Genomic DNA, 27,210 nt, shown 5'->3' on the forward strand with positions numbered 1-27,210 from the left:
CCGAAACCAAGAGCAAGATATCACACTCCAAGTCATTCTGGTGTACTCCATCTGCCAATCCAATAACCGCTTAAAAGTTCCTAAAGTGTCCGACTCCACTATCAGAGCAGGCAGTCCATTCCATACCCTGACAACACTCTGAGTAAAGAACTTACCTCGGACATCCATCCTATATATCCCGCCCGAACATTACGGTTATGCCCCCTTGTCACAGCTACATCCACACGAGGATTTTGTCTCTGAAAGTCCACTCTATCTATACACCTCATCATCTTATAAATCTCAATTAAGTCGCCTCTCATCCTCCTCCGATCCAAATAGAAAAGTCCTAGCTCCTCAATCTTTCCTCAAACGATCTACACTGAAAACCAGGCAGCAGTCTGGTAAATCTCCTTTGCACCCTTTCCAATGCTTCCACGTCCATCCAATAGTGAGGTGACGATAACTGCACACAATATTCCAAATGTGGTCTCACCAGGATTCTGCACAGTTGCAGCATAAGCCGACGGCTCTTAAACTCATTTCCCCTACTAATACACACGAAAGCACAATGGGCCTTCTTCACGGCTCTATCGACCTTAGTTGCAACCTTCAGAGTTCTGTGGACATGAATCCCAAGATCTCTCTGTTCCTCGACATTCATCAGAACCCTGCCGTTGATCCTGTAATCCTCATTCAATTTTTCCAACAAAAATTAATCACCCCGCATTTATCAGGGTTAAACTCCATCTGCCATTTTTTGGCACAGCTCTGCATCCTATCAATTCTCTTTGCAGCCTCAAACAGCCCTCCCCCTCATCCAGGACTCCACCAATCTTGGTGCAATCAGCAAATTTACTGACCAACACTTCAGCACCCTCCTCCAGGTCAGTTAAAAAATCACAAATAGCAGAGGACCCAGCACTGAACCCTGTGGTACACCTCTGGTAACTGGTCTCCAGTCCGAAAATTTTCCATCCACCACCACCCTCTGTCTTCTATGTGATAGCCAGTTACTTATCCAATTGGCCAAATTTCCCTCTATCCCACACCTCCTTACTTTCTTCATGAGCCGACCATGGAGAACCTTATCAAACGCCTTACTGAAATTCATGTATACGACATCAACTTCTCTACCTTCATCTACACACTCAGTTACCCCCTCAAAGAATTCAATCAAATCTGTGAGGCAAGACTTACCCTTCAGGAATCCCAGTTGACTCTCCCGGATTAAGCTGCATCTTTCCAAATGGTCATTAATCCAATCCCTCAGTACATTTTCCATTAACCTATCGACCACCGAAGTAAGACTAACTGGTCTATAATTACGATGGTCATTCCTATTCCCTTTCTTAAACAGAGGAACAACATTCACCACTCTTCAGTCCTCTGGCACTATGGCTGTGGACAGCGAGGACCAAAATATCAAAGCCCAAGGTTCTGCAATCTCATCCCTTGCCTCCCAAAGAATCCTAAGATATATACCATCTGGCCCAGGGGACTTGTCGACCCTCAGGTTTTTCAAAATTGATAAAATATCTTCCCTCAGAACATCTACCTCCTCCAGCCTACCCACCTGTATCTCACTCTCATCCTCAAAAACACAGCCCCTCTCTCCTTTGTGAACACTTAAGAAAATTATTCATTCAACGCCTCTCCAATCTCTTCTGGCTCCATGCACAAGTTCCCACTACTGTCCTTGACCGGCCCTAACCTCACCCTGGTCATTCTTTTATTGCTCACATAAAAGTAAACAGCCTTGGGGTTTTCCTTGATCTGACCCACCAAGTAATTCTCATGCCCCCTCCTAGCTCTCCTAAGCCCCTGTTTTAGCTCATTCATTGCTACCTTGTAACCCTCAAGCGACCCAACTGAATCTTGTTTTCTCGTCCTTACATATGCTTCCGTCTTCCTCGTCACAATATATTCACCCTCGTTTGTCAACCATGTTTCCCTCACACGGCAATTTCCTCCCGACCTGACAGGGACATACCTATAAAGGACACGCAGTATTTGTTCCTTGAAGAAGCTCCACTTTTCATTTGTGCCTTTCCCTCACAGTTTCTGTTCCCATCTTATGCTCCCTCATTCTTGCCTAATCGCATCATAATTACCCCTCCCCCAAATTATAAACCTTGCGCTGCTGTATGGCCCTAGCCCTCTCCACTGCAATAATGCAAGACACCGAATTGTGGTCACAATCTCCAAAGTGCTCTCCCACAAACAATTGTAACACTTGGCCGGTTCATTACCCAGTTCCAAATCTAATGTGGCCCCACTCCTTGTCGGCCTATCGACATATTGTGTGAGGAAACCCTCCAGCACACACTGTACAAAAACTGTCCAATCCGAACTGTTCGACCGAAAGAGGGTCCAATCAATATTTGGAAAGTTAACCTCGCCCATGACAACTACCCTGAGACCGACACACCTCTCCATAATCTGCTTTGCAATTTCTTCCTCCACATCTCTATTACTATTTGGGGGTCTAACAACATGACCACAACTTTCCTATTTTTATCCTCAGCCCATTTTACCTCAGTGGGCAGATCACTCTTGAACTGTCTTTCTGCAGACGTTAAACTATTCTTGATTAACAAAGCTACTCTTCCACCGCTTTTACCACGTTCCCTAATCTTATTGAAACATCTACACTCCGGAACGTCCAACAACTATGCCTGTCCCTGTTCCAACCAAGTCTCCGGAATGGCCACAACATCGTAGTCCCAAGTACCAATCCACGCTCCAGGTTCACCTACGTTATTCCGGATGCTCCTTGCATTAAAGTAGACGCACATCAACCCACCTTCCTTGTTGCCGGTACACTCCTGCGACCATGATACCCTCTTCAACACCTCACTACTCTCAACATTGGCTGCTGGACTACAGCTCGTTTTCCCATCCCCCTGACAAATTTGTTTAAACCACCCCCCCCCCCCCCCACCCCGAGAGCCGGAGCATGTTTTCCTCCCAGGATGTTGGTGCCCCTCTGGTTCAGATGCAAACCGGCCTGTTTGCAAAGGTCCCACCTCCTTCAGAATGTGTTCCAATTATCCGAGATGGGGGCTTGGATGTACCCAAGACTACAACGAAAGACAGTACGAGAGGGGTTACTGACGCAAACTTTCTAGGAACAGCAAACGGTACTGACATGCACGAACGACAGGTAGAGAGTGCCACAGGGTACTGAATGCGACTCGAAATAAATGGGAGGAATCTCCGGGGCTGGAACGCGGGTGGGGATTCTGGAGTGGTGTACACCATAGGGTCAAATCCACCTCCACGTGCGTATGACTCAACCTAACTAAACTAAAGATGGTACATGGAGTCCACTTCACAAGACCCCAAATGAGTAGGTTCTTCCCGGAGGTGGAGGATAAATGTGAACGGTGCCATGGAAGACTGGTCTTGAACAGCATTTTTAAAAATATTAGCAGTGTATGTACATTAATCGGTTAAGAAGGCATATGGTATAAGTGCCTTTGTTCGCCTTTTCATAAAGTTTTTAAGCAGGCAGTGTATCCTAGAAATGTATAATAAGTTGGCTAGGCCAGAGCGAGAGTATTGGGCAGTTCTGGAATAAACCTGATAGGAGCGATCTGACTACTTGAAAAGGTGCAAAGGAGATTTACTAGGACGTTGCATGGGCTGGAGAGTTATTGGTTTGAAGAGAGATTGCATAGTCATGGATTACTTTCTTTGGAGCAGAACAGACTGAGGCAGGGTATGATGGAGATGTACAGAAATAGGACGGGTAGAGATAGAGGAGAGAGGGAGGGGTTTCCCTTTGCTGGATGGATCAATGACGGGGGCATAGATGTAAGGTCAGACGTCGAAGGTTTGCAGGCTATACAAAGAACAATACAGCAAACGGACAGGCATATTCGGCCCTCCAAGCCTGTACCTGTAATGATACCACCCTTGGCCAAAGCCCTCAGCACTTAATCCCTCTATACCTATCCTCCATGTATTTGTCGAGATGCCTCTTGAACACCGTTAAATATATCTGATTCCGCAACATCCCCTGGCAACATGTCCCTGGTACTCATCGCCCTCTGATTCAAAAACCTGCTTCACACGTCGCCTCTAAATATTGCCCATCGTCCTTGGTAACTCAACCCTCTCCACTTGGAAACAGTGCCTGTCCATCCACTCTATCCATGCCCCTCATAACTTTGTAGACTTCGATCGGGTCACCCATCAAACCCCGTCGTTCTAATGCAAACAGTCCGAGTTTATTCAGCCATTCCGCATAGCTGGCCCCTTCCATAGCAAGCAACATCCTGGCAATTCTCCTCTACATCCTCTCCCAAGCATCCACATCCCGTACCAGGCTCCCCGGACAGGTGCCGGAATGTGGCGACTAGGGGCTTTTCACAGTAACTTCATTGAAGCCTACTCGTGACAATAAGCGATTTTCATTTTTAATTTCCTTCTGGTTGTGTGGTGACCAGAAATATGCGTAATATTCCAAGTGCGACCTTACCAAGCTTCTGTACAACAGTCGCATAACTTGCCAGTTTTTATGCACGGGATGTGAGTACAAACGTTACATGTGTGGTGGGGGTGTGGAACCTTTTGATTGAAAGGGTGCTGGAGATAGAGAATGGTTGAAGAGATATTTAGATGTGCACTTGCGCTCTGAATGCAAACATGGCATGGGCCAAATGGGTTAAAATTAATTAGTTGGTTGCTTTTGAGAGGTGCAGACTCGATATGCCTTTCTGTGTTCTTCACTCTCTGACTCCATGGCTCTATGGTTGATGCCTGGAATAAATGTTTCTTGCTATTGTCAGTCCAAGGTTGAATCTGGTACAGCACTTGTTGCATACGAAGGTGGGCATTTTAATACTGGAGGACATATATAAGCAGTAAAGATTGTTGAACGATCAGAAAATAATAATAATCTGTATTAGTGCCACAGGTGGGCTAACATTACCACTGCAACGAAGTTACTGCGAAAATCCCCTCATCGTCACACTGCGGTGTCTGTTCGAATCCACTAAGGAAGAATTCAGAATGTTCAATTCACCTCGCAAGTACGTCTTCTGGGACTTATCGGAGGGGACCAGAGCACCTGGCGATCATCCATAGACGTGAGGACTGTGAACAGACATTTGCCCAAGCCAGCAAACAAACCTGGTCGCATGGCACTGTGAAGCAATAATGCTAACCACTGTGCTGCTATGCAACTTCTAACCAAGGATCGTGCGAACGCATTGATGATGCAACTGAAAATAACTGGAAATGGGGCACCAACCAGAATTAATCGTAGTGAGAAATCCAAGGATTGTAGTGCGCAGGTAACAAAAACATGTTAAGTTCATCGATATTAAGCTTCGTGGGGGAGGGGGGGGGGCATAAATTCCTTCTGACTCTCATTGGCTTCCGATTGACTGTGGCTTGTCAATGAAATTGTTAGTCAAATGCTGACAAACTTTAAAGGACAGTGCCTGGATATCATTTCTTGAAATCAGATCGATTCTCCTTTTTTATAATGGTCCAATGAAGATAATAACCAAACGGTGTTTGTGGAACAAAGTAACTAATGATAAGGTTGATGATTTGCAGTGCCACATGAGGACAAAACAAATCATTATTTTTTCGTCAGCACACTGGAGCACACCATCAGATTGTTAATCGACAAGACGAGATTGGATCGTTTGTTGGTGCACACAGTGTATGACATCGCGCCAACATGCCCAGATCCAGGCGCACACTAAACTTGTTTTTTAACAGGAGCAGTTTAGTTGTACGTCTGACTAATTCTGAAGTAACAGCTTGCTGCAAGCTACACAATCGTGTTCGGGACATAACCTTTGTTATCTGACGTGCTTTGTCGTCCATTGATCTCACGGAGTGTAATTCGAAACGTCTGAATATTGAGGAAAGTTATGTTGGGGACCTCAGGACAAGATTGATTATCCACACAGCACATCTGCTCTGAAAAAAATATAACCTATTCACTATGGTTCTGTCCATGGGTATGCTGCTTAAGGCTCTCGTGGGATTGTCTGAAGTTAGAAACTTACGGAAAAAATGAATTAGGAGAACAAGTATGTCACTCGCCCTTGTACAAAATCTGCAGGTATTTAAGATCAGATCTGATCGCATTGTAACTTCAACCACAAATAGCTGTCTACACCGGACAACCTTTCACATCCTTTGAAATCAAATTTCCATTCAACTCTGCTAAAATATTCAAAATATACTTCCGCTACAATCCAGGAAAAGATTTCCAGATACTCACTAGCCACTGAGCGAAAATGAAATTATTCTCCTTGCTGCACTGAACGAGAGATCCCTTATTTTTATACAGTGATCCTGGTTAACTATTCTGCGATGAATGGACCCTGTCCATACCCCTCAGGATATTATAGTTTTTGAGCAATTGCAGCTTCTTCTTTCAATCTCTGGTGAACACATACCTATTTTCCACCTCTCATTAGAAGGCAACACACCCATTATGGCATCGATTTGTATTTGTCTGAACTGAATTTGTGTATGTTGATACTCAGGATTCGTTACCTTATTGGCCAGGGAGATTTATGGCAGAATGCAGGACCAATGTAGAGTTTGGTTCTTATTCGCAGTTAAGAATGGGTGGCGTCCTGTGTTATTGTTTGTCCATCAACATTAGGTAACCCTGGTACAGGGCAGCACAGTGGCGCATTGGGTTAGGCCTCCTGCCTCACCACGCCGAGGTCCCAGTTTCGATCCCGGCTGTGGGTAACTGTCCGTCTGGAGTTTGCACATTCTCCCCGTGTTTGCGACGGTTTCATCCGCACAACCTCAAGATGTACAGAGTAGGTGGATTGAAAACGTTGAATTGTCCCTTAATTGGAAAAAGTGAATTGGGTACTCGAACTTTAAAATAATATACTGTGGCATCCTGATTACTCGGCGATACAAAAACAAAATGGCACCAAATCAAAGTGGAATATATGTCCTTTTTGCAAAATTTCTTTAATTGATTCAAATTTTCATAATTACCTCTGTGAATAAAGTATTTCACTGATTAATGCATTGAATGTTATACGTTAGAGGACGTGAGTTCAGTATGCCACTTGATCGAGGCAAGATGCAATAGGATACTTTTTCATTAAATTGAGAGTAGGCAATTATTTTTCTATTCCAATTAAGGGGCAATTTAGCGTCGCCAACCCGCCTAACCTGCATATCTTTAGCTTGTGAAGGTAAACCCCACGCAGGCATGGGGAGAATGTGCAAACTCCACAGCCACAGTGACCTAGGGCCGGATTAAAACCCAGGTCATCAGCGTCACAGTCCAGTGCTAACCATTGCACCACATGCCGCCGTAAGCAACATTATTTTTGGCTCCGTTCAAATAGCTGACAAAAGTATTCAAAATAGTTCAGCTGAAGCGTTCAAAGTTTTTTCTGAGGTTTGGGGTGGCTTGTCTTCGTCTGACATGGCTGGTCGCCAAAACTGCCATATGCATTGATCAACCTTCTCAAGGGAACAAGAAAGTTTTTAAAATACGATTATTTACCGAGATCTTCCTGTTTGCTCTTTAGAGATGGAAGAATTGAGAAAGGCACTGAGCGGTTCAGGTACGTATAATAACGATACTGCTGCTGCATGTCCATTCATCAGTGTGGAGGTTTGAACCGATTAACACGATTTACAGTTCTTACCACTAAAAAGTAGTATAAATTCGAATGTGTCTCCTTTCGCAGAAATATATTTTGTATAAACTCATTAAAGCGAATATTGCGCGCGATTTTTCACAGCAATAACACAAGCAACAGACCGACTGTGCAAAAAATCAATGGTCCCCAACAACCGTTCAGGGAAATGTTGGGCGCAATCCTGCTGCCCAAGAGTATATAACAAATTCAATCCCTGCTGCCCAAGAGTATATAACCAATTCGATCTTCGTGCCATTTATTCCAGTGTCTTTCAATCCCAGCTGAAGTAGAAATTAACAGCACATCGTTGGGTCGACCAATAAGTTGAGTGGAGTTCGGGTTGACAGGACACGGCCACATTTTCTGCATGAGCTCCCATATGCAAATATGTTTAACATTAGCTGAGGGAACGAGTGGCCCAACGGCATTAGTTTAAATGCGAGGAGGACTGGAACTATGACAGTTGAATGTAGAGTTTGAATTAGCACGTGAAATTACGATGTTGCTGCTAATAGAAACTTGGTTGAAAGAGGGACAGGATTGGCAACTAAACATTCCAGGATTCTGATGCTTCAGGCAGTATAGAGCGGGATGTAAAAGAGGAAGGGGCTGATTTCGGAGAATATAACAATTATGCTGAGGAAAGATACCTTGGAGGGTCCAGGCAGGCAGGCAATCTGGGGACAGCTCAGGAAGAGGAAGGGTGCTGTCACAATGTTGGGGGTTTACTGCAAACCTCCTAACAGCCAGTGGGAGATAGAGGCGCAGATATGCAGTCAGATCTTGGAAAGATAAATAAACAATAGGTTGTCGCAGTGGGTGATATTAGTTTTTCCTAAATTGACTGGGATACCCTTACTTCAAGAGGCATGAGTGGAGCAGAATTTGTAAGGAGCGTTCAGGAGGGATTCTTCAAACAAGATGCAAATTGTCTAATTCGGGAAGGGACCATATTAGACGGTGTTGGGAAATAAGATCGACCGGGAGATAACAGTGATCATAATTCTGTTAGTTTTAAGTTGCCAGAGGTACTCAGGCGAAGGTGTTCGACTAGGGAAAGGCGAATTACTACAGCATTAGGCATGATCTGGAGCGTCTTGACTGAGAGAGACACTTTGAGGCAAAATTAACATCCGGTATGTGGGAGGCTTTCAAATGCCAGTTGATTTGAATTCGGGACCGGCATGGAATTGTGAGGACGAAAGATAAGAGTGGCAAGCACAGGGAACCGTGGAAAACGACGGATATTATTAACCTTATCAAAACGATAAATGGAGCACTCGTAAGGTCTAAAAGCCTTTGGACAGATGATGCCTTGAAGAACGCAAAGCAAGTAGGAATAGTTTAAGATAGGAGTTCGGAAGGCTGAAAGAGGAAATGAAATGCCATCGGCAAATAGGATTAAGAAAATCCTCAGGCTTTATATATATATATGTAAAGAGCAAGAGGGGAGCCAGGGAATGAATTGGCCATTTAAGTATATTGGAGGGAATCTATGTATGAAACAAGGGGAAATGGGAGATATACTAAATCAATACTTCTCCTCAGTATTCACCAAAGGGAAGAACATAGTGGCTGAGGAGTATAGGACAGAGTGTGTAGACATTCTGCGTCATGTTGCCATCAATAAAGAGGAGGTGATGGGCATCTTAAAAATCATTCAGGTGGATATTACTTGATGGGATCTACCCCAGAATACTGAGGGAGGAAAGGGAGGACATTTCTGGGACATAGACGGTCATCTTTGTATCATCGTTGATTACAGGTGGTCCCAACCCGACCAGAAGCCTCTCGCTCTCTCTCTCTCTCGACCCTAGTGAGTGAGGAGAGGAAAAGGGAAAGAAGATCTGCCCCCAACAAAAAAAAATAACAAAAAAAACAACCAAAACTTTGGAAAGAAAACCTCTGGTGGAAACAAAAAAAAACCAAGAATTCCTCTTTTTGTCCTTTTTTTCCCGACTGTTTTCTCCACCTTTTTTAAAAAAAAACTTAACTAAAGAAAATGCCAAAAGAGAGCCAGAACAGACGGAGATGAGACGCCAAAAGCAAACGGGACGATTCCATGCGAGCCCGTTCAGACGAGCCAACCGTCACACGAAGTTGGGGAACCAAAGCCACTCTGCAACAAAAAGGCCTGAGCAGACAGGAGTATTTCCCCCCTGGGACAGAGAGGTACTGCAAGGCAGCCTTTGCCGAGGCACTGAGGGAGCATTAGCAGACAAACAAGGCAGAGGCCACAGCAGACATGGAGGCCACAGTGCAAGCAGCAATGGCCAAGGCCCTGGCAGAGTTGTAGCTTGTCCTGGGCATAGCAGAGAAGAAACTGGAAGCCCAAGAGGAACAGTTGGAAGCCCAAGACAAGAGACTGGAAGCCCAAGGGACAACCATTAAGGAACTGGAAAAGGCCGCAACTGACATGAGCGACAGGATGATGGCCCTGGAGAGAGAGGCGGCAAGGCTGGGCACAAAGGGGAGCCTAAAGGGCAGGGTGGTCGACCAGGAAAACCGCTCAAAACGATAAAATGTCAGGATAGTGAGCCGACCAGAGGGGATCGAGGGTAGAAACCCCACTGCCTATGTGGCTGAGATGCTGGGCAACTAGGTGGGGAGGGATACTTTCCCCGACTCACCAGAAATGGACAGAGCACACTGGTCGCTATGCCCGAAGCACAAGTGAAGGACCGCCCGAGGGCAGTTAGAGCTAAACTGCAGCGGTACAAAGACAGGGAAACAATCCTTCGCTGGGCCAGGGAGAACAGAAATTGCAAATGGGAAGGACACTTCATTAGAATTTACGAAGACCTCGGGGCAGACCTCGCAAGGACACGGACACGGGCCGAATTTAATAGAGCGAAAGCATCTCTCCACAAGAGCAGATTGCGTTTCGGTATGCTGTACCCAGCGAAACTCTGGGTCACATACCAACAAAGAGAATACTTCTTCACAACCCCCGCCGAAGCAAACTAGTTTATCGAGGAACATGGGCTGGAAAAACAGCAGCTGGGGTAGAAATACGGGTAACAGGCAAGGGTCAACAGCACGCCGAGTGAGGAGGGGGGATGGGTGAGGCAACGCCAGACCCCACTCACCCCTATTAGGCCGAGCGCACCCTGATCAAAGAGAAAACCGTTACCTGAGCGATCACCACAGGTGGGAGACCAGGCCCCAGCACGAGGGAACGAGAGCAGTGGAGAAGGGAGAGCAAGCGAGGAGAGGGCAGTGTAGGATGAGGGAAGAACAGACAGAAAAACGCTGAGGCTGGGCAAAGGAGAAGCGAGACAGACATTCCAGAGAGGGGGGTCACCGCACTAGCAAGAAAGCTAACGCTGGGGACATGCAGCAAAGCAGGGCCGCTGCACGCCCCCAACAGAGGGGAATGCGCCAGACAGGGAGGCACCACTCAAGAGGCGGAAGACCAAACGGGCGTAGGAGCAGGGGAAAGAGGGTCAAAGGAGGGATATACGGGAGGGGGAAGAAAAGGGGGAAAGGGATGGACCGGGGAGGAGGGGGCACAGGAAGAGAAGGACCTGGGGGTGGGGAACGCAGGGACGGAGGGACAAACAAGGCTAGAAAAGGAACAACAATAGGGCCACAAAGTGCCACAACAGAGGGCTCGAAACAAGGAATTGCTGCAAGCATCAACCATGTATACTCGCTGGGCCCCAGAGCGCAGGGAACTACACGCGTGGTAGTCGCACAGCGGGCGGCCATGTCGGGTGCCCCATGGGCGAAGGGAAACCCTGGAGCGCAGGGGGCCGACCGCATGGAGAGAGCAGCGACAGCGGCCATCCTGGACGGCCCCCGAACAAAGGGGAACCCCGGAGGGAAGGGGCGCGTCCACCAGGTAAATATAGTTGATCCCACAGGAGAGAGGGGACAGAAGCCCCCCACCAGGATAGTCATCTGGAACGTAAGGGGACTCAACGGCCCAGTGAAAAGATCCAGAGTCCTCACCCATCTAAGAAATATGAAGGCCGACAGAATCTTCCTCCAAGCGATGCACCTGAGTGAGCAGGACCGGCTGTGGGTAAGAAAGGGCTGGGTGGGACAGACCTACCATTCCTGCTACGGGATGAGGGCCACGGGGGTGGCAATACTGATCAGCAAATGGACGATGTTTAAGGTGACAAAGACAGTTACGGACCCAGGGGACGGGATGTCATGGTCAGTGGGGCCCTGGATGGGTCCCCAGTATTACTAGTTAACGTGTACGCACCCAACTGGGACGACACGAGCTTCATCAAAAAGACCATGGCAGAAATCCCAGACATAGCGACGCACCAACTAATCACGGGGAGAGGGGGGGGTGGGGACATCAACTGTGTACACGGTCCAACGACTGACAGATCAAACCCCAAAACGTGGAAGACTTCAAGCATGGCAAGGGAACTCGGTCACTTTATGGAACAGATGGGAGCGGTGCATCCCTGGAGGGTCAACCACCCAGGTGAGAAGGAATTCTCCTTCTTGTCCCCAGTACACAACGTATACACCAGAATTGACATATTTGTGGTGGGGAACCGCTGCTTCCTGGGGTAGACAAAATGGGATACTCCGCAATGGTGATATCAGATCACGCCCCACACTACATGGACGTGCGGCTGGAGACACGCAGGGTCCAACGCCCCACATGGAGGTTGGACGTTACCTTACTAGCAGACAAAGCCTTCAATGAATAGATATCGCAGGCCATAGCGGAGTACACGAAGAACAACCAGAATGGGGAGGTCTCACCCTCCACGTTCTGGGAAGCACTAAAGGCCGTAATAAGAGGGGAAATCATCGCTTTCAAAGCGCGAAGAGATAGGTAGGAAAGGGCGGTTCGGCAGAAGCTGGTCAACTCCATACTGGAGTTAGACCGCAAATACTCCGAGGCCCCGACCGTAGAGCTCCTGGCGGATAGGAAAGAGTTACAAAGGAACTTCGATCTGCTCTCCACCAGGAAAGCATTGCATCAACTCCGTCAGGCACGTGGGACCCTATACGAACATGGAGACAAAGCCTGCTGGTACACCAACTGAGAAAGAAGCTGGCCACCAGAGAAATTGTGCAAATCAGGGATACTCGGGGCATATTAGAAACGGAACCAGAAAAGATCAACAAAGCATTCAGGGCCTTTTACCAAGGGGTGTACACCTCAGAGCCCCCAAGGGGGGAGTCCAGGATGAAACGGTTCCTTGATGGACTGGACATACCAGTCGTGGGGGAGTGCATAAAACTGGAACTGGAAACACCACTAGCACTGGGAGAAATGATGGAGAGCATTAGCTCCATGCAGGCGGGGAAGGTACCAGGACCAGACGGGTTCCCGGCGGACTTCTACAAGTAATTTGCGACAGCACTGGCCACGCACCTGCGGGAGATGTTCACAGACTCGCTAGCTAGGGGCACACTGCCACCCACGCTAGCACATGCCTCAATCTCGCTGATACCTAAGAAGACGAAAGACCCAACGGAATGTGGGTCATACAGACCAATCTCACTACTAAACGCGGATGCCAAAATGCTGGCCAAGATCCAAGCCAAAAGGCTGGAAGGCTGCGTGCCAGAGGTGGTGGAGAAGACCAGACGGGTTTTGTCAAAGGTAGGTAGCTTACTTCGAACATTAGACGCCTGCTGAACGTTATAATGACCCCATCCGGGGAGAGAACACAAGAGGTAATCGTCTCCCTAGATGGAGAAAAGGCCTTCGGCAGATTCGAATGGAAATAGCTCATGGAGGTACTGGAGCGGTTCGGGATTGGAACAGGATTCACCTCCTGGGTAAAACACCTATATAGCGCTCCCATGGCGAGCGTACGGACAAGCAATACCAACTCCCGATACTTCCAAGAGCACAGGGGCACCAGACAAGGATGTCCACTGTCACCGCTGCTGTTCGCTCTAGCAATCGAGCCACTAGCAATTGCACGCAGAGTGGCAAAAAGCTGGAGGAGGATCCAACGTGCGGCAGAGAGCACAGAGTCTCAATCTATGCAGATGATCTGCTCCTCTACATTTCGGACCCACAAATCAGTATGGACGGAATCATCGCGCTCCTGAAAGAATTTGGTGCCTTCTCGGGCTACAAACTCAATATGAGCAAAAGCGAGATCTTCCCGGTACACACACAAGTAGGGGGGGGGGGGGGCAGCACTAAAGGGGTTGCCGTTTAAACAAGCCCGACACAAATTCCGCTACTTGGGGATCCAAATAGCCCATGACTGGAAAGGGATCCACAAATGGAACCTCACCAGTCTGACAAAGGAAGTAAAAAAGGACCTGCTGAGATGGAACGCACTCCCACTCACCCTCGCGGGGAGTGTCCAGACTATCAAAATGAAGGTGCTGCCCAGGTACCTCTTCCTATTCAGATCCATCCCGATCTACATCCCCAAGACCTTTTTCAAAGCACTAGACAAACTAATCATGGCGTTTGTATGGGGGGGGGGGGGGGAAGAATGCTAGGATCCCAAAGAATGTCTTGCAAAAAACAAAATCCAGGGGGGGGCTTGCCCTTCCAAACCTACAACTGTACCACTGGGCGGCGACGGCTGAGCATGTAAGGGGATGGATCAAAGAGCCAGAGGCCGAGTGGGTACGCGCGGAAGATAACTCCTGCAGTGGGACCTCACTCCGGGCCTTTGCCACGGTGGCACTCCCATCCCCACACAAACAACACTCCAGCAGTCCGGTGGTAACAGCCACCCTCCAATCCTGGAACCAAATACGGCAGCAATTTGGCCTGACCAAAATGTCAGGTAAAGATCCCATCTGCAACAACCATAGGTTCACGCCAGTGCTGACTGACGCCACCTTCAAAAGGTGGACACAGGACAAAGGGACACTGACAGTCAGCTACCTACACATGGACGGCAGGATCGCAACACTGGGCGAACTGACAGAGAAATTCCAGCTAGCCAGGGGGAACGAGGTAAGGTACCTGCAATTTTAAAAAAACTTCCTACAAAGGAGACAAGGACATGCCCACAACCACCACGACAGACACTACTGGAAGAGTTAATGGACGCAAACATATTAGATAAAGAAAACTGTAGCGACATGTATAACCGACTGGTAGAAGGGACCAATACCGTACTGAACGCAACAAGAAGGAAGTGGGAGGAGGACCTGGGGATTGAAATAGGGTGGGGGACTCTGGAGCGAAGCACTGCATAGGGTCAACTCCACCTCCACGTGCGCAAGGCTCAGCCTGACGCAACTAAAAGTGGTACATAGAGCCCAGTTAACAAGAACTCGTATGAGTAGGTTCTGCCCAGAGTTGGAGGACAGATCAGAACGGTGCCAAAGAGGCCCGGCCAACCACGACCACATGTTCTGGTCTTCTTCGAGGCCATGTCCAACGTGGTGGGGGTGAGGGTGGAGCCATGCCCGAAAGTGGCAGTCTTAGGGGTTTCAGACCAGCCAGATCTATTCGTGGGGAGGAAGGTGGACACCTTGCCTTTGCTTCCCTGATTGCGTGCCGTAGAATCCTGTTCGACTGGCGGTCAGCAGCACCACCCAAAGCTGCAGACTGGCTGTCAGACCTCTCAGAATCTCTCCAAATGGAGAAAATCAAATTCGCCATCCGAGAGTCAGACAACGGCTTCCACAGAACGTGGGAGCCATCCTCCCAATTGTTCTGGGACCTGTTCATGGCCAACAAAGAATCAGAAGAACAGTCAGGTAACCAAGAAACGAGAAAGTAGCCAAAGCATGAGAGGGAAAGATAGAGAGGGGGGAGGGACAGCTAAATCTAAGAGGAAGAGAAGGCGAACCACAGGGCTAGCGGGGGGAGGGCAGATGTGGGGAGGCGGGGGGGGGGGGGGGCAGAGGGGAGAGACATAGAACAATAGAGGAGAGCCAGGGAAGGGGAGGATGAGGCAGGGAAACGTTAACTAACTTGGCATCCACAGGAACAGAGAAAATGGGGAAGACGGGAGGGCCGCAGAAGCGGAAGTGTGCACGAGATGACAATATGAGTGAACTCCGTCCAGAAGAATCAAGGGACAACACCACGAACGGATGCCTACATACGTGTGTAAATAACTTTGCTAAGGGAACAGAGCTGCCGCTGATGAGCGGGTGTACAATACCGACCGCTGACTATGCGGGGAAAAGTAACACTTCAGCAGCAGCAGCAACCCATGGAGGGGGGGGGGCAGGGGGGTGAGTGCCCCGATGGGAGAGGGTGGGAGGAGCGTGGGGTAACGTCTAGTGGATTGCTGGTGTATATTTTTTTTATGCACTATGTTAATGTTCACTAACTTGCTGTGTTAAGATTATTACTATTTAATATGGAAAATTTTGCAAAACCTTAATTAAAAAAAAAAAACAGCTGCAGCAACCCGGGGGCGGGGGGGCGATTTGTTTTCCTTTTTGTAAGGGGCGCATGCTCTATCCTGTTTTGAATCGGGAGTTAATTTGTTAAACTGTTTTTCGTTAAAGGATTAATTTGTTCTGTTCTGTTGGCATGTTGCCCTTCTTTCTTTGTATTATTTTCATTTTTGGAGGGTTTTGTAAACTTATAGAAAACTTTGAATAAATAAAAAAAAAATTTAAATCATTGATTACAGGTGAAGTGCCAAAGGATTGGAGAGATGCAATGTTGTTCTATTGTTTAAGAGGGCAGTAGCGATAATCCAGGAAATTATAAGCCTTACATAAGTGGTAGGGAAAATATTGGAAAATATTTTTAGAGATAGGATTTACTCACACTTGGAAAAAATTGACATATTAGTGATGAAAAGCATTGTTTTTTGATGGCGAGGTCGTGCCTCACTGATTTGATGGGGTTTTCCAGGAAGTGACAAAGATGATAGATCAGGGAAAGGCAGTCGATGCATGGACTTCAGTAAAGCCTTTGTCAAGGGACCACATTGTGGACTAGTACATAAGGTGAAGTTACGTGTCGACAGAGGAGAGCTGGCAAGATGCATACATAACTGACTTAGACACGGAAGACAGAGGGCAGCAGTAGAAGGGTGTTGTTTTTGAACCGAACGTTGCGACAAGTGACTTTCCACATGGATCAGTTCTGGGACCGTGTTTTCGTGGTGGATAAAAATGACTTGGAAAACAGGTAGCTGGACTGATTGATATGTTCGTAGACGACAGAAAAATTGGTCAAGTTGCGGATATTGAAGAAGATTGACAGATGATTCAGCAGGATATAAATTGTTTGGCGTCTTGGGCGGAGAGATGGCAGCTGTAGTTTAGTCCGGACAAGTGTGAGGTAATGCACTTTGGAAGGTCCAATGCATGTAGGAATTAGACAATAAATCGTAGAACACTTCCGTGTATTGACAGGCAGGAAGATCTGGGGTGAATGTCTACTGATCACGGAATTTGGCAATGCATGTGAATAAGGTGGCCACTAATGCAGACGGCATGCTGGCCTTCGTCGGTCAGGGCATTGAATATAAATATTGGGAAGTCATGTTGCAGCTGTACAGGACCTGAGTTAGGCCTCATTTGGAATATTGTGTACAATTCTGGTCGCCACACCAACAGAAGGATGCGGATGCTTTGGAGAGGGTACATAAATTGTTTACCAGGGTGTTGTCTGGTGTGCAGGGCATTACATATGATTAGAGGTTAATTAAAATCGGTCTTTTCTCACTGGAACGACGGAGGTTGTAAGGCGATCTGATAGAAGTCTGCAACATTATGAGTGGCATGGACAGAGATGATAGTCAGGTGCTATATCCTATGCAAGGAGAGTCAAGTACTCGGGGACATATGTTTAAAATCCGTGGGGAAGTTTTTTAACTGACGTGCAATGCAATTATTTTACACAGACAGCGGTACACATGCAACGCGCTGCGTGAGGAGGTGGTGGAAGCAGTTACAATAGCGGAATTAAAGGGGTGTCTCGACAAATATATGAATATGGTGCGAATGGAAGGATACAGATTCTGTAAGTGCATACGGTTTTAGTTTAGGCAGGTACCATGATTAGTGAAGGATTGGAGGGCGAAAGAGCCTGTTCCTGTGCTGTATTCTTTTTTCTTTGTTCTGAGAAGAAAGGTTGAATGGTAAATTAAATGGATGTGTTAATTGCCTTGAGAATGTAGGCAATGCAGAAGAATTAGATAATTAGGAGTGATGGTGGATGGCTAGGTGGTTCGGTAGGTTGGCAAGTAGATTGGTGAATTGAATAGGTGGTTGAAGTGCTCAGGTATGTACTTGCTTTATCGGATTAAAATGTTATATGGGGAGCTCGGTCAGCTGGGTGATTGTATCAGCAATGGATTTGATGAGGTGGAAAGGTGGATAGGTGGCTTAGGTGATAGCTTAGGTGGTGGATGCGTGGAAAAATAGCTAAATGAATGCTTCGGGATAAGAGGTGCACGTGGGTGTGGTAGATGAGATTTGTGCTGGTGGAAAGCAAGTTAGTTCAGCATGTTGCAGGGATGGTAGTTAGCTTAGTGGCTGAGATTTGTTAGTGAATGCGTGGGTGTCGAGATGAGTAGGCATATGGGTATCGGGTTGATGTTCAGGTTCGTTATTATATTAGGTGAGTGTTGTAACCTGCCTGATTACTATTGGCTGGGAACTACTGCTTATCCCACAATCCTTAGTCAGCATGAGCTTGCCCAATGAGGAGCATGGTGCAATCATGAGCAGAGTCACCAGCATAAATATAGCTGGCCAGTGTGGAACCAGCTGAAGGAGATAGGAGTACAGCTGCTGTTGTGTATACGAAATTGTAACTGAAGTTATCTTTCTTCGACTCTACAAATTCAAGCTGGATTCTTCGTGGTCCCCACAAAACTGACAAATAGGTTTAAAGTACATAACTGTCTACGCTGTTGCACTTTTGTTTGATGCAAGTAGGAAGTTTTTATTTTCTGTTGCACCAGGCCCCTTTATGGACGTTTCGATGTCTATGATGCTGAGCTAGAAAGTTGGAACCAGTACGCACAACGGATGTGTTACTACTTCCGGGAAAATAATATCACAGAAAAGGAGCGCCAGGTGGTCATTTTGCTCACAGCCAGCGGCCCGCAGCGGTTTGGGATGATTAGGAGCCTTATGCACCCAGGTGCGCCTGACAGCAAAGCATTTGACGAGCTTCTGACCTTGATGTGACAACATTTGAACCAAACCACATCCATGATAGTCCAGCATTACCGGTCTAATTCCGCACAGAAGAAGCCAGGAGAATCCTTTGATGAGTGTGTACCCAGACTTCGCAGGATGCAGAGTACTGTGACTGTGGTAAGACTTTGTCAGAAATGTTGCGTGGTCGTTTGGTGCGTGGTCATAACAATGCGGCCACCGAGAGGACGTTATTCACCGAGGCGCAATTTACATTTCAACAGGACACTCAGATACTGATATCCCGAGAACGCAGAACGGGAAGCGTAGGAGCTTTAGGGAATGGAGGTGTTCGCCTTGAGACGTTACCCTCTCCATCCTAAAGTGTTTCCCCGGGCAACCGCTTTACCTTGGGTGAAGCGGCGTCCAGAACGACACCACTACCGCCGGACGTTCCTCCCTTCAGCAAGCATTCTCTAGAACCGATGGATAAGAAACCACGTCAGTGTCGGACTTGCAGGCGCTGTCCCCGTCACAGACGCCGGTCCTGGGGGCGTCAGGGACGCCGTCGTGCCAACAGAATCTGGTGCCAGCCCGGTGGCCCTATTTCTTATTTGGATGAATCTGCAGGTCTACTCGGAGGATGTGCAGACAGACGGCGACTGCCTGCAGCTGCATTTTCTGGCAGCTCCCCACTTCTCCCCCCCCCCCTTACCCCCGAGTGACCCTCATTAAGCTGACGGTACATGCTTGAGATGGATTTGTATACTGGCGCAGCGGTCTCCGCGATTGCCCAGAAGACATTCGACAACATCAAGCAGCGTATATAGACCCACACGTTAACCAATACACAGCCAGATTCGCCAACTACACGGGGGAACCATTGGACTTTTCTGGAAATACGATGATTCCTGCTGCTTATTGTCGCCACGTGTTTCCCACTCATCGTGGTGCGTGGCCACGGGCACAGCCTCTTGGGGAGGCACTGCTTGCGTCGTTTGTGGCTGCAGTCGCAGCACATTGTTCAAACATGTTCTGGAGGGTTGACTGAAGTATTCGGACGCTACCCAGATGTATTCCAGCACGACTTTGGGAAGGTAAAATGTGCCATAGCCCATATCGAGGTTGAACCGTGACCCATGCCGCACTATTTCCAAGCGCGCCCGGTACCTTACGCCTTTCTTGAGAAGCTAGAAGCGGATCTCACTCGTTTGGAGTCCTTGGTTATTATTGGGCCCGTCCGTTTCACCGTCTGGGCAGCGCCAATTGCACTGGTAATGAAGTCAGATGCCACGTTTCGTTTGTGCGGCGACTCTAAACGTGCAGTGAGTACGTGTTCCCGACTGGAACGATATCCAAAGCCCCGCATATAAGACCTCTGGCAGGTGGACTCTCGTACACAAAACTGGATATGGGTCACGCCTATCTGCAGTTGGAACCAGATCCTACCTTCCAGCCATATGTAATTACTGCACATTCGGGCCTGTATGAGTATACACGGGTGTCCTTTGGAGTATTCTCTGACTGCGCAATATTTCAGAGTGTCATCGAAAGTTTTACCAAGTGTATCTGTTACTGAGGCAACGTTTTGATTCGGGGGACTTCGGAACAGGAACATTTGTAAAATTTGGAGGCTGTGCTTCGACGCTTCCCAGAGGCCGGAGTCTGTTTGCATGGTACAAAGTGTTTCTTTTAGATGAAGGAAGTTGCCTACCTACGTTATTGGGTGGACCGTACCATCTTTCATTCTCACTTCACAGTTTAAATATTTCCCACTTTCTCTGTCTGATAGCTTTGACAAAGAGTCATCGGACTCGAAACGTTAGCTCTTTTCTCTCCCTACAGATGTTGCCAGACTTGTTGAGATTTTCAAGCATTTCCCCTTAGTGAGTATAATCTCCCCCAATAAGGAGGGCGGAGAAATCATTAGCAGAGTCACCTGCATAATTAGAGCTGGCAAGTGTGGAACCAGGTAGAGGAGAGAGAAGTGGTGAAGTACTCCTGCTGTTGTTCATATGTAATTGTAAATAACGTTATTTCTTTTCGACACTACAAACTCGTGCCAGGTTCTTCGTGGCCCTCACGAAAGTGAGATATGACCAAATGAGCGATGTGGGTATGTAGTTTGGTAAGACAGTTGCATGTTGTCAGTTACCCAGCGAGGAATTTCTCTTGATGATGCGCAAATGATCCTTCTTTGTCGGCAGGAGGCTGTGAAATTGTTTGAATTGTGTCAGCGTATCAGCGTTTGTTCGCTCTCGGGTTGTGCTGTGTGTGCCCTATGAGGAGCGTTTTCTTTCGTTGTGTGAAGTGGTGACGTGGCTGTGATGTGTTATGTAGCTGAGTCGTTTTGTTGCTGAAATAGGTTTGTGAGAACGTGCGTGGAGATATAGTTAGATTGACGTAATGGTGAAGTGGACATCTGCCTGATGTCCGTAGATGTGAAGTGGTGGATTTGTGGTTATGTGGCTATCTGTTTGGGTAAGTGTTGATTGTTTATATGTGCAGCTTGGAAGCCCGATGAGGTGGATCACCTTGTGGAGTGCATAATCGGGTTGGGGCGGCACCATTCCCTGTGGTCATTAACTGTTACGATGCACCAGGTACAGTGCAGGTATCTATGTGTTATGAGTAGGTAAGGATCGAAGATATACCTCACGGGACTCGGCGGATAGACGTGTACGTTGGTTCATGAGAATCTGTGAATGCGGGTGGAGTTGGTTGTCTCAGGTAGCTGGACTGCTTATTCGTAATGCACAGTGCCTCCAACAGCGCGAGTTCAAATTCCATAATGGCTGAGGTTATGCATAAAGGCCACGTCTTCTCACCATTCCCTCGTGACTGATGTGCACTGATCCTCAGGTTATATCGAACACTAGTTGGCTCTATCTCAAAGTGAAGAACACTCTATGGTTACTCGGGATTTTGGCGGCGTGTAAATTTGCATTTACTGTTGTCTGGTGCAGGACAGTCGGTCAGTAGCTGAGTGACGTGTATATTTCAACAGTTGAGTAAATTAGACAGTTTGGAAGCTTGGTCGGAGGATGGTTGCATGATCTGAGTAGATGGGTTCAGAAGATCGATGTCTCGGTGAGTGATGTGGAATATAATTACGTGGATGTATTGGATGTATTGGTTAAGTGTCTGTAGTGCATAGGCGTCGTATGGCTACGACAGCCTGAGATAGTACGCGGTCAATTCCACCACCACAGGCCCGAGCTCCAACTCAAGCGAATTAATTAAGAACTTGGTTCACGTTTCCGAGGTATTTTGCCCTTGACCGCCCCAATCACTTACAGGCACGAGATTTGTCAGTGGACCAAAACAACTGTTTATTTAAATGAAGAATAGTGATAAGGAGGGCAAAACTTATACAAGAATAATGGTCAATTAATCTGCAGCCGCTATCACTGTTACAGCCCCATCAATTCCTAAACACACAGAAGACTTACGCACACAGAGGGAGGAGGAGGGGAAAATAAAGTACGATCAATGTGATGTGGAACATTAATGCAAATGCTTCGGATGTTGAAGTTGTTTCAGCTGACTGCCATTCCAGGAAGAGGTGCAATTGCGAGACACTGGTTGGATCGCTAAGGAGGATCATCGGGCTGGAGCCGTCAGTCCGAATCCCCAGATGACGGTATGATCTCTGGGGAGTCACTTTCATTTTAGGAAACAGGCCGTCAGTCAGTCGTTCAACCTCTGGACTGAGCTTCTTTGCAGTTAAATTTGACTGTCGCGAGAAAGGTTTTTACCCTGGACCTTCAGAGATTATTCATCAGCTAAGAGATAAATAAGAGTTCTTCAATCTATCCATCCCGGCCCCTCACCCACCATCTGTCTTCAGGCGTTCAACACTGAAAGGCTGGGTGGAGAGGAAAAACTGTCTGCTCCATTTGCGATTAGTGAGCCCCAGCCGAGCGGGCTGAGAGAATTCCAGCCTTTTGGTAGTTGGACATGCACATGTGCTTCCTTCAGCTCTGAGTTCAATCCGAAACTAACTTGGAATCAGTATTATAGAGAAAATGAACATTCCAGAACAAACATTCCATATAGCCTAACTGATCAGTTGAGAGGCCGGGAAGAAAAAGATTTATTAGCCGAAAGCCAAGTCGATCAATGTGACTCACGACCGATGAAGAACGCAACCTATTGGATTCGGGTTATTAATTAAAGGTGAAGTCGATATTAAAGGTACAGGTGAATGCTTGTTCAGGTACAAAAATGAACAAATACAAAAATCACAGAAAATAAAGATCAATACACAGGTAAAACATGGTGTTACAGTGGCATAACAACACCCCCTCCTCCCACGGGTTATGGGCCATGGTTTGCAGAATCCCAAAGTGTATCATGGAGTTCACCTGACCCACAACTTTTAATAGATTGTGGTTTGGGGAGAACACAGCTCACTCTACAGGTATGGTACAGCCCACATACCCCACTGTTGGCATTACAAGTGATAACTGCAAGCCCTTCATTCGATCATTGGATAATCTGGGTAAAGCAACAAAGTTCAGTCCTGCTAAATCATTCCCCCAAAGTAAGTCTCCTGCGTCCACAATATATCCCTGAAGCACTCCAACTCCTACAGGGCCTGACACGTAAACAAATCCAATTGCACTTTCTGCCATGGAACTGGGAGGTAACTTCCACCCATCCTATTCACTGAAATGTCAGTAGTTTTGGCTGCGCTCTCTGAAGGAAACACACATCCGTCAGCAGCACAAGAACCTGCGTAGCCCTTGTGTTGCTGAAAACTGCTATGGGTTTGGCTATATCAATTTAGTAAAACGGGTTACCTCTTCCTTTGACTGTAAACCCACATACCTCTCATCTCTACTCTCAGTGGTCTCAGCATCCCCAGCTGTCGATTATCGATCTTGGCCACCTGTCATCCTCTCACTCTCCCACTTCCTAACCTTTTAACATTACGAGAGTCTTGAAACAAAGGGTTAAATTCATGGACTAGCTCATAACTTTCAACCATACCTGCTGCTTGCCAAGCAGTTTCTAACCTATGTTCAACATGCTTTTTAGTATTGATGGCAAAAAATACTTAAACCCCTCTAAGAGAATGCCCTCTCTCTCAGAGCCTCATTGGTAGATTCAACTCCAAATGCTCGTACTACCTAGTAAAATTGTTCTGCGTAACCCTTTCAAATTTCGCATAATTCTTTCCTGGATGTAACTTTAAATTCTCTTTTTTTTCCGTGTGTGCATCGGGTATTCACGTATATGCACCCGCAGCCGCTTTTTCTACCGCCTCTCTATCCTCAGACTCCTGCACTGAAAAGGCAGCATTAGTCCCCTGTGCTCCAATGTCAATTTATTCTGCATATGTAATGTCCACTTTGCTTTTCAACACTCCATTTCGACACTTTATCGACGACTCAGGAGCACGAGGGTATATGCATATCTGTTGTTCGGTGCGGATGAAAATTGGAAAGTGGGCGATGTTGATGGGTCATTCTGGACGGTTGGATGCATCGGTCGTGGAACCAAGATGGTGGACAAGTCTCTTTGATTGATGGATCGATAGTTGGATACGGGTCCAGCTGGATTCCTAAGTGATAATATGGTCGATACGGTTACTTTGTTTGATGGCTGTAATAAGCTTGCAGGTATGTAAGAAAATAAATGAGGTAGATGTGGTTGGTGAATCAGTAGGATGGCAGCTAGATGTCTGAGTATCTGTGTGAAGTTAGTTGGTATGTGAGTGGGTTAGCTGGTTGAATTCGGGCGGTGGGATTTTCTGATTCATTCATGGCATGTGGGTAACTCTGACTGGACCAATGCCTAACAACGCTTGCACTGTTTGATTTGCAAGAGCCATTTCAAATGGCATTTAAGATTCAACTGCATTGCTATGGATCTAGAGTCCCATGGAGGCTACAACAAGGTACGGGTAGCAGACTACCCTCCCGCAAATACAACAGTGATCCAAACACTGCATTCGGGCAGCCGGCAATTGTTTCATGGTCCTCAATAAGCCTTTAATTCCAAATTTCGTCATTGAATTAACATTTCACTATTTCATTGTGGTTTTAGAAAGCAAGTCCCGAGAGAATAATGCTTGGTTTTTCGAATACCGTCAAATAAAATAGAAATACAACACTATCTTCCCAAATGTAGGTTTGTAGATCGGTTGGAGGGAAGGGTGGCACGGTGGGCGAGTGGGAATATGGATCGGCTTGTCATGTACGTGCTGGATACATACATAAAGTCCCTCTTTTTGTGATGTGTTTCATATGCCTGACGTGAGCGAATCTTGAGGTGATCGGTATTTGCGAAGGTGGTAGCAGTGTATGGTGTATCAGTGGAAACTTAGTGAATTGCGTAGGCAGGGACCCTGGCAGATTGTGAGGAAGAAGGGTTGCTCAAGTGGGTTGGTAGTTTGGGGATTTTCTTTTTACGTAGTTGTGTAGGAATGCAGTTGTTAGTTGAGTGACGTTGATAATAGTCCGGTTGGTAGGTGTCTAAGTAGTTGATCGGGTGCTTAGATGGGCAAATTTGCAACTGATGCGTGATGACGTTGAGATTTTGAGTTGAAGAGTTACGGGATGTGGGTAAGTGGATAGTTCACGGAAGAAACTAAGTGTCTGCTGGAATATGCGCGAGATATTTAAGTCTATATATGTTCAACTGCGTGGAGTGGCTGTAAACTTCGATCAATTGGTGAGTAATGCAACTACGTTGGTGAGCAAGCGGTAAGTCGGTCGCTAGATATCGCAGTACGAATATATGTCGATGATTTAAGAATGAAAGATAGGTGCTTTTTGTGGAGTGAGTGCAAGTCGGTACGTTTTTAGGTTTTGGAGGAGGATAGGTGAGTGGACGGATAGTGGCACAGTTAAACCAGAAGGCGGATGATACAGTATATTGTGCAGGTGGCTGATGAGGATGCTCTGAGGTTTTAGTGGGAAGCCGTGAAGGATTGGTATGTAGCTGGGTGAGTTTAGTGGGCTAGTAGGTGAATAGGTAAGAACGCTGTGTAGTTACATACATGTATTAGGTGAGCATGGGGGTACGCGTTTCAGATGCTTGAAACGGGTACGTTGTCATTGAGTAAGTGAGTGACGTCCATCGCTCGTCGAAGTGAAGATGTACACATGTGTGTACAGGTAGGAGAATAGGAAAGTAAATGGATGGGTAGTTGGAGGGCAAAGACTGTGATTGGATGGTTGACTTGGTGGATAGGACGTTTCATGGGTGTGGTCGGTATCTGCATGAAGTTCAGAAGGTGGAGAGGGTCAGCTGGGAAAATGAGTTATTGGAATATTACATTGGAGATGCAGTCTCGTAGTCTGGAGGTTTATCATATTTTTATGTGGTTCTCTGGTTATTAGTGAGTTACTGGGTGGCTGGAGTAATTGAGAGTTTCGATAGGAGTCAATTGGATGGGGCACAGTCAGGGTCTGATCAGTTCATGTCGCCTGGTCAGGAAAATGAGATGTTCGGGAATCGGCAGCTCTAGTATGGTTGTAACAGTGACCTCGGTGGTTGGTGAGAATGGAGTTGTTCAGATAGACGGGGGTGACAGATAAAGTCTTGGACGAGATATTGGCTGAGGAGCTCGAAGGGTGATGTGTAACTGGTAAAAGGGATAATCAGATCAGTTCCGATGCACTTGTGTTCCTGGACTAGCCACGTCATGTTGAGATCATTCAGGTTTTCAGGAGGGTCTCGTGAAGTTGGAAGGTCGGGATGCCAGTGACAGGTAGAGTCTTGGTGTCACAGGATAGTCCCGTTTTCAGTGGTTGTCGTTCTGCCGGGTTTGTTAAGTAGGGTGGCTGCGTATTCCGGGTAATAGCTAGATCGGAAGTGACAGGTCGTGTGTGGTCAGCATTGTTGTGCGTGGCCCATGACTTAGTCGGTTGACTTGAATGGGAGTTAGATCTTCTACATGCGAGAATATTTAAGGACGTGCCTCGAGAAATAGCTGATGCATTGTTCTCTTATTTTGTTCTGTATTTGTCCTGGAGTTCTTACACCTCCTGAGATGCTCTTGTTATGGTTCCCACCTCCCTGTCTAGTTTACATCCTCCCGAGTGACACAAGCACAACTCCCAGCCAGGAAATTAGTACCCCTCCAGGTTAGATCCTACTCTGGTACAGGCCCCACCTGTGCCGTGAAAGATCCAAATGGTCCAGCAATCTTAAACCCTCCCCCCCCCCCCTACGCTACTAGTTTAGCCACGTATTTACCTATACTATCCTCCGATTTCCAGCCTGACTGCCACGAGGCACTGGGAGTAATCCTGAGATTACAACCCAAGAGGTCCTGCTTTTGAACTAACTGCCTAACTCCTTGAATTCCTTCTGCAGATCATCATAGCTCTTCCTGCATATGTCGTTGGTATTTATGTATACGACAACGTGTGGCTGCTCACCCTCCCCGTTGAAGGTGGCCTGTGTTCGGTCAGAGACATCCTTCACCCTGACATCAGGCTGGCAGAATACCAATATTGAGTCTTTTGCACGTCCACATAAGTGCCCATCTGTGTCCCTTACTATAGAGTTTCCTATAACTATCGCTCTCCTGCACTTTGCC

General features: G+C 47.1%; 1 protein-coding gene across 1 annotated transcript in view; it reads left to right on the forward strand.

Annotated features, from left to right (window-relative positions):
* Positions 1 to 27,210, forward strand: part of LOC119976764 (spindle pole body component 110-like) — a 546,263-nt gene that overhangs the window by 291,178 nt on the left and 227,875 nt on the right. Inside the window, exon 28 of the mRNA XM_038817508.1 lies at positions 7,518 to 7,553. Within this exon, the coding sequence (XP_038673436.1) occupies positions 7,518 to 7,553 (36 nt within the window). The remainder of the gene's footprint in view (positions 1 to 7,517; positions 7,554 to 27,210) is intronic.

The sequence above is a fragment of the Scyliorhinus canicula genome, chromosome 13, assembly GCF_902713615.1.
Source record: "Scyliorhinus canicula chromosome 13, sScyCan1.1, whole genome shotgun sequence".
Lineage (NCBI taxonomy): Eukaryota > Metazoa > Chordata > Chondrichthyes > Carcharhiniformes > Scyliorhinidae > Scyliorhinus > Scyliorhinus canicula.